General features: G+C 35.5%; 1 protein-coding gene across 1 annotated transcript; it reads right to left on the minus strand.

Moving 5' to 3' along the window:
* Positions 1–977: 977 nt before the first annotated feature.
* Positions 978–8031, minus strand: LOC115982002 (DNA replication licensing factor MCM2). Its single transcript, XM_031104472.1, has 17 exons — positions 7702–8031; positions 7403–7581; positions 6401–6579; positions 6090–6279; positions 5750–5969; positions 5400–5607; positions 4931–5065; positions 4641–4832; positions 4374–4546; positions 4098–4286; positions 3868–3984; positions 3124–3208; positions 2888–3040; positions 2652–2777; positions 2378–2560; positions 1530–1691; positions 978–1427 (listed from the first exon to the last, which is right to left on the minus strand). Exons 1-17 carry the CDS (start codon positions 7950–7952, stop codon positions 1308–1310), a joined length of 2862 nt encoding a protein of 953 aa, XP_030960332.1. The 5' UTR covers positions 7953–8031; the 3' UTR covers positions 978–1307.
* Positions 8032–8930: the final 899 nt, after the last annotated feature.

The raw sequence follows: 8930 nt of genomic DNA on the forward strand, positions 1-8930 counted from the left end.
ACTCATCAAAGATCAATAGTTATGCCATCAATCAATTGTTTAAATCGAATAATAAATAACATATAATTGATTGGTATGAAAATTGATATGCATGTTAAGAACATTTAGTACATATAATTCAATAGTGGAATTTTTAAAATATGAATTTAATAACAAGTTACTAGAAGGTATAACATTATTTAGAGTTACACCAGGTATAACTTGGGAGAATTACACTTTATTACCCTAAACCATACCTCAGATTACACTTTGTATCATAAACTTTTCAAGTGCACATATTGCACCCTAAATTATGATCTTTGTTATACTTTGCACACCGACGTTAAGTTTGCTATTAACTTATATGGAAAAGTATGACATGTGAACAGTCCCAATAGCACATCTTCTAAATCCTTAAAAAAAAAAAAAAAAAAAATTACACTTTATCATCCTAAACTATACTCTTGATTATACTTTGTACCATAAATTTCGGATTTTCATCCAAGTTAACAGCAAACTTAATGTCGGAGTGCAAAATATAACAAATGTTATAGTTTAGAGGGCAAAATGTGTATTCGAAAAGTTTAGAGTGCAAAGTATAACAAGAGTCATAATTTAGGATAGTAAAGTGTAATTTTCCCGGTATAACTTGAATCCAACCCTATTATTTTATCGCTAACTAATCTTTTGAGTAATTTTAATGCTAAATATAAATCGATATTCCTTAGTGTTCATACCCTCTTTTAGATTTTAAGCTTTGTCTTGTAAGCTCTCAAAGGGCTCCTACAAGGCCCTCCTTTCATTGATCAATAATTCCTATTATTGTCTTCAACTCAAGGAATATATATATAGTAACTAATACTCGGAGTTAAACTCATGGTTTCATGACATTTCTAAATTCTAACTTCTCCAAAAACAAAATATTTATGAATTCTGACTATAATACATTTTGATGTAGGTTCAAAGAGAAAAGTGTTCAAAAGCCAGCCTGAAGGAAATTTCAATCTGGTACTCAGCTGTATGGTAAATACATGCCCAAAACTGAGGACAATTGGTACTAAATATATTCAATGATACAGACGGTTATCTGATTGCTAGAAATAGTTCTCCATTAACCATTAGTCAAGGTATATCGTTCATTATAACGTATTGAAATGCTATTAATCATATCTAGGATCCTATCAGACACATCTTTAAGTCATTTAAAAAATTAAAACAACGTAATTAATTACTTCAATTGCTCTCGAGAAATCATTTCTTAAATAGTTTTCTTCCAAGGCTACTGATTAATGAACCTAACTAGGGAAAGCTCATACACAATATATTTTTCATATTCTTGCAAGGCGATGCCTAATCACTCCCCTCTCTTCATCCAACACAAAATCAGCTCTAGAAAAGTGGGGGCTGGTAAAGAAGGGTTTCAGATCATAGATTTCATGTTCCTGTGCCTGCGCGAAAGGAAAACAAACCAAAAATTCAGTACAGTCAAAGGGCCCATATATCCAGTTTATGTAATTGAAATACTTCCCCAAGTTTTATGTTCCCATTACCTTGCTCTGCAAATCCTCTACTTTCACATCAATCTGGGTAAGCCTTGAAGTAGACCCACTAACAATTTCTTCGAAGTGCAGTGCATTCTTGACAAGCTCACGAAGAAGATATAATAGCAGTTCATTGTAATCCTTCTTGAAAGTCATGTACTTTCTGAAACTCTGCAAGAACAAATCAAATCCTTGTCAACCAATTGTCTCAGTTATCAACAATTCAAGAACTTCAAAATTTTATGTAACAATCAGTAAGCTTTCATTAAATAGTTGCAAGAAAACGAACACTATCTAGTTAATAAAGGGACAAGATCAGCTATAACTGTATTCTACTCACTCAAAACAATGATAAGTTCAAAAGTATAAACTAGAAGCATCAGTTATAGCTTAAAAAGATTTCCAAAATGCTTCAGGTCAGGTCTACAGAACTAGCAGATTAAATAGCATCTGAATTCAACCATGAACAAGGGATACCTTGTTAACAGTTATTGATACTTATGTAATAGAAAAGGCAGCCAACGTTCATAGGACAAGAAGATTGTTGGTAGAAGCAGCTAAATCAGTGTTGTACTAAAAAAATCCTAAATATGAACATTCTTGATCAAACTTGGCATAATTTCAATTACTATACAAGGTCAGTAAATACTTGTGTGCATGCATTACAGACATGTAATGAAAAGAATGCTATGAAAAGCTAAGCAAATTATTGATCCGATTACAAGGTGGCATAAAGAGTTTGTGCTGCAATATAAAATATTGATACTGGTATATGCAGCATCTGGAAGAACATGCCCTGCAGCCACTAGAAAAGAATAACAGTTATTAGAGAAGAGGCAGAGGATCTCTTTCAATACCTTTTGCAGTGCTTTCTGTACCCCAAACTTTTGGGTTGAAATGAATGAATCAAGCAGGACACGAATGGCCATGTCTACATCTTCCTGTGTGACATGCTGTCTGAGGTGCATTCTGGCATGTGCTTCAGACATTCGTATCATGGATTCTATGTGCCTCACTGCTATGGGCACTCCTTGTCCATGCTAGATGGGCAAAATGAAAAGGAGGGATATATCATCAAATCATCAACAAACAAGAGAAGCTATTATCAAATTTCATTAAAAGATAACTTACCGAAGATTCTCTTCGTAGTTCAGCATAAACATGTGTTAGCTTATCCAAATCAGCATCATGCAACCTTGGGAATACATTCAACTTGGCATAAGTTAAGTACTTCTTTAGCAGATCTTGAGGAAGTATCTGTAAAAATAGAAGGATAGAACTCTCAAGAATTAAGAAGCAGAACAACATGTTCGAATGAATCTAGAAGCAACTAGTTAGGAAACTAAGTAAGATCAGGAGTGTCAAACCTCAGTATCAACTGGCCTGGCAGTTGCTTGATTATCTTCATGGGATTCACTTACAGACCTATCATCCATGGTAGCACCCTTAGGTTGCGACTTAAAATGGCTATCAACTACAAACTTTGCAAGCATCTCATCTGTCACAGGATCAACGATATCCTGCAAAATTATCATTTTCCTTCCCATTAACATCATCTAGTAAGTAAGATGTGAGTTAAGAATTGAAGGTGTAGAGATATAACCTTTACAACACAGAGGATATCAAATCGAGAAACAATGGGATCTGTCAACTCAACATTCTGTGAAAATGTTTTTGAGGAATCATATCTGCAAAACAGGTATACAATTCGAATTGTGGCTCAATCAGAAATAAAATGTTGAAATGTGTTAAATTACTTATTGTCCCCAAAGCTTAAGTTATTAGGAAATTGTGAATTTAATCATTTAAACATAATTTTAACATTAAGTTTAATCATTTAACCATAATTCTAACACTGAATTTAATCATTTAACCATAATTCTAACACCCTCTCTCATGTGTGGGCCTAAACTACCCCTTAATATTTGGAGCCCAACACATGAGATTTTTAACATTTTAAATGGGGAATAGAGTAAAGACAAGGATCAAATTCAGATCTCTTACTCTAATACCATGTTAAATTTCCTGCTCTCATTTAACCATAATTCTAACAAAATGTAAGAAAGTAAATCCAAAGCTTTAAATATGTCTGGTTGGTGAAAACAAAGGAGTAGGAAAATAGGGCATTGGGGTTGGAAATTGATGGCCTTCACTATCAGAAACATATTCAACAGAAACCTAATAGAAAATACCAGGCATTGTTAAGTTTTCTGCATCTATGTGGTCCAACTTATAGGTGTTCATATTTTCACAAGAATATCATAAATAAGCCATTTTGCCAAACCAAAGTGAGCAGTGCAACTTCACTTTTATTATCCACCCTAAATATATTAATCCGTTTTCATACCTTCCCCCAATAGGATTTGCTGCCGCAATCACAGAGCATCGTGCCTGAAGAGAAGTGACAATTCCAGCCTTTGATATGCTAATACTCTGCTGCTCCATTGCCTCATGAATACTCACCCTGATCATGAATGGATTTTCAGTACTCTAATGAGAATGAATACCTTTTGGGTAGGGGGAGGGGGTTCATATTATATAATTCAGAAAGTTATATATAAACTTGCATTCCTTTACCTGTCCTGATCATTCATCTTGTCAAACTCATCAATAAGGCAAATTCCTTTATCAGCAAGAACAAGGGCCCCTCCTTCAAGGGTCCACTCCCTTGTGACCGGGTCCTTGTGCACTGCCGCTGTGAGACCCACAGCAGAAGCTCCTTTACCAGTAGTATATACAGCCCTCTGCCCAGTCTTTTCAACATACCTATAACAGAATCCATGAGAAGTTATATTCATGTCACTACTAAAAAGGGAATTAAGCATGTTTGACATAGATTAAAGTAGTTCTCACTTTAGAAATTGAGACTTTGCTGTGCCTGGATCACCTAGGAGAAGCACATTTATGTCCCCTCGCAATCTGTGTTTCCCCTCGACATTTTTCTCTTGCCCTCCAAACATGGCCAGGGCAATTGCTGTTTTTATATCTTCATGGCCATAGATAGACGGGGCAATGGACTTGACAATCTGAGAGTATTATTCACATCACCTTCAGTATGCGTATTTCATGATCATGAAATGGGAATAGTTAATAAAAAAAAAGGAACAGTCAGCAACAAACCCTTTCTCCTATTCTGGGGTCTTTAGCCAACTTTTCTATCTCTTCTTTGTCTTCCTGGGTAAGTTTGTAAGCAGAAAAGAGGTCCTGCTTCTTTGTGACGTAGTTTGCTTCGACCACAGTGGCAAATACAGGAAACCCATTCTTTGTATTCAAGGATAAGTCAAAATTATTTGTATAAATACCTGTGACCTCCTGCAATATATCATATGGAACATAAAACTGAAAATCAGGAAGAAGTCACTAGCACAAACAACAAGCACAAACAAACAAGTCCATGAAGAGAATCATACAATCTCTTCCCCAGGGCGAGCACAATCAATCAAATCGTTCAACAGTATCACTTCCTTGTATCTAGGAAGCCGACCTGCAGGCACAATTCCAGGGCTTTCTTGGAGTGTAAGCTTTTGGTAATTCCTGTATACTGTCTGCAGTGAGACATAGAAAGACAAACATGAGTTTCAGATTGTGTAAGGAAGGGTTTATCTCATTGCTGAAAAGTGTCATGAAGGAAGCAATTAAACAATTAAGGTCTCAATTTTTTTTTTTAATTATTTGGGATCCAAGTAACAAATCTTCAACTCAAAGGAGCATTTTACATATTTTGTTACAGGATAAAGGAGCATTTTACATTTGCTTAGCTTATTTGGCATTCATGAATACAAATACATTGGTATCAGATGCGAAACAATAATTTCCTTTCTTATCCTATATTTTGAGCCGAAAAAAATTCCAGAACAAATAAAGATCTTGAAACTTCACCTGCTCAATATTGACAGTAAATGGTCCTTTTGATTGGCATTCTGGGCAGGAACCAACCTTCACTTCTGAATATGAATTCTGAAAGAATGGCCCCAAAACTGCCCCACATTTGTTGCAATCATACTTTACCTGTTGCAACTGGGGGAAAACCCCAGAGCGTCGAGTCACAACTCCCCCAATACGAATCATGGTATTCAAATGGATTTGCCTGCAAATCAGCCAACAACAATCAAGTTGGAATCAACATGGTCAGTGGAAAAAAGAAAGAAACGAAAAGGTGAAGTTGGAATCGTAAGAGATACAAAGAATACGATGTAATATATCCATCAACAATGATTTTCATATGTTACCTAATATTACGAATCTGATCATAAACAGGTAAGTTGGTAATGCGGACATAGATCTTTTGATGGATATTTTTGTAGTTTGGATGTAAATCAAAGACGACATTCTTGGCAACATCTTCCATGACTTCTAAGACGGATTGGGGGGCATCAGCCAGCCAGATGGCAATATTGGGATGGATATAAATAAACTGTTTGTAATCAATCTCCAAGCTACACTTATTAGCTGCAAGAGCAACATTGATTCAGTCCAAACAATACATAGCTTACAACATGTTGAATGATAGTTATCCATTCAGAGTAACAAGTTCACTAAGTGAAAGTTAAGCATAAGCAGACATTTTACCTGACACCATCTCATTTATTAGCCTAACATATTCGAAGTCACCATGCTCATTCTTTGGATTGACATATGTGAGTAGAAAATCCTTGAACTTCTTTGCTATAAAGCGACGCACTTCATCCCTAGTAACCCACTCTCTTAGTGTTCCCTGGACACGATACATCTCAAACTCGCCTTCATCATCATCTTCATCCTACAAATAAGCAACATTGGTAATAAGAAAAGCACTGATAATGTAAAAAACCACAATTTTAAGTGCAAGGGCACCATTGCTTTGAGGAAGATAATAGAATAAATTAAAGAGAGCTTAAAACCTCATATTGATCATCATCAGTCTGATCAGTCATGGGCACATCCTCTCTTGAGTGTCCCCGCTGTGATCTTCCAGGTGAACTTTGCATTCCATCATTGTCATCATAGCTTCTTGGCACAGGAGGAGGCCTGAAATCAGCTCTAGACCTCTTTGAAGGCCTGTAGTTGTCATCATCTGTGTCTGTAACCAAAGTGTAAAAAGTTCACTGCAATCTGCATTTGCTTGCATTTCTTCTCTCTTTCTTTTTATTTTCATTTAAAATTTGGCAATTTATCAAATGATTATGGTAAATCTATCCAAATAAAGTTTGACAGTTACAATGCTGAAAGCATACTAAGATAGGTTGGCATGTTTTGAACACAGTAAACCACCAATACAAAGCTCAAGTCAAGGCATAATTATAACTTAGGCTTTTAGCTATATTCATGGTTTTTTTTTTGGGCATATACATTGGTTAGGATTTAGCCATGTATTTGACTGCGAAAATCCCGATTCTTTTTTTTTTTTTTAATTAAAAAGGGAAAGTTGGAGTAATTGTGAAAAATTATACTTGTTGAATTACATTTACACATACATACACACATAGGTAAGTATATATACTTAAACAAGCATTCTCAATGAGACTCTGATCAGCAAGTAATAGCAATTAGTCTTACTATTAAGTAGCTAAATGCAACCAAACAAAATACAAAGCAGGAATTCCGGAGAAGTGCAAATTAGCAGAGATATAGTAAGAACTTGACACTTTGCATAGAGAAGAAAAAATTGGAAATTAATGGCTTAAATATACAGGTAATTTTAGTCCTTGAAAGCATGGCTTTAGTCCATTAGACTCCGTGGCCAAACTAAAAACTGACACATCGACCGGTCATTTTTAGTGACTATAAACTTCAATTACTAAAATCACTAAATCAACAGTTTAACATGTCCAAAATATACTAAACATTGAACTACATAGGGTTTACAAATGAAGAATGATAAAATAAAAGGAAAAGAAAGAAACCTTGGTCATGGAGAAGCTCAGGAAGCTTGCGTCCAGTGACGCGAACCTCGCGAGCGTCGAGCTCCAAGTCGGCAGCCCTACGGTCCTGCATGATCTGATCCAAATCTCTCTCGTCCTCAAGCGAGTCATCCAGTCCCACCGACTCGTACTGGTCCTGCTCATCCATTCTCCGATAATCACTGCATTTCATTTCACCAAGTCCCATATTTTTCAACAATTTTTTTTTAATTAAAAAAAGAAAAAAAAAGAAAAAAGGAAGCAAATATCGAGATCGGATTGTGAGTCGAGAGAGTACTTACTCCAAGAAAGTGTCGTGGAAAAGGTCCTCTCCGTCGTCCTCTTCCTCGACCTCTTCCGGCTCGTCTCGGATGATTTCGGGATCCACGGCGGCCTCGTCGTCGATGTCGATGTCGATGTCGTCATCGTCTGTGAAGTTCTCGGAAGTGCGAGGGATCTGATCGGTGTTGAATCCGGCGGAGGTCGGTGATTCCGGCGTTGAAACAGGCGCCGGATTCTCTCCGGAGTTCCCTCCGTCTTCTCCTCCAGCCATTTCTCCTCAGATATTTGCTGTTAGTTTTTTTTTAAGAGCGGCGATTGTTTTGTGCGTTTAGGCTTTTAGCCAGGAGCAGGGCTACAACAAGTAACAAAGACTATCAGGTTAGGCCCACTAAGAGCGTTATTTTGGCGGGAATATTTGGCGCCAATTTGTTTAGCTTTGCCACGTGGCGTGTTCATATGTTGTTGTTGTGTTTGTTTTTTTTTTTTTTTTTTTTTTTGAGGGTTTTTGTAGGAATGTAATTGAATTGGATTTCAGCAATGTTGGGCTGGGCTTGGTTTCACTTCAACTACATAATGGACCTGTTTCTAGCTTAAGATTGGACAGAAATGATCTTTTTTTGAAGCTAAGTCCTCTGTTTGGCAAAATTTATTTTTGCTAATTTATTTTATTATTTAGTTTATTTTTGTTACTATTTATGAGTTTTATTGTATTTTTTGATATTATTCATGGATCTTATTGTACTATTTTAGTTAACTTTTACTTTTATCTATAGTACTTTTAGTAAAAAATTTTCAATTTCAGTAAAATAAGCGGAACCAAACAAACCTTAAGAGTTTGTATGTTTGGACTATTTTTTAATGGAAGTTTATTTACAGAAAGTAATTGAAAGTTTGAAGTTGAAACTATAGTTGTATTTATAAAAAACATAAAAAGTTAAAGAAAAAAGTTCATTCATGCTCACCTTTAGGAGTTAGAAGATGTATGAAAAATGAACTACTATTTGTCTGTTTGGCTAGTTTATTTTTTACCAATTTCTTTTACTATTCAGCTTATTTTTACTATTATTCATGGGTCCTATTATACTTTTTGGTACTATTTATAGGTCACACTGTACTATTTCAACTAACATTTACCTTTATCTATAGTACTTTCAGCAAAAAGTTTTTAGTTTTAATAAAATAAGCAGATCCAAAACAGACCCTAAGTGTATGTTTGGCAAAAATTAAAAAGTCAGTTTATTTTACTATT

Source organism: Quercus lobata, chromosome 3, assembly GCF_001633185.2.
Source record: "Quercus lobata isolate SW786 chromosome 3, ValleyOak3.0 Primary Assembly, whole genome shotgun sequence".
Classification (NCBI taxonomy): domain Eukaryota; kingdom Viridiplantae; phylum Streptophyta; class Magnoliopsida; order Fagales; family Fagaceae; genus Quercus; species Quercus lobata.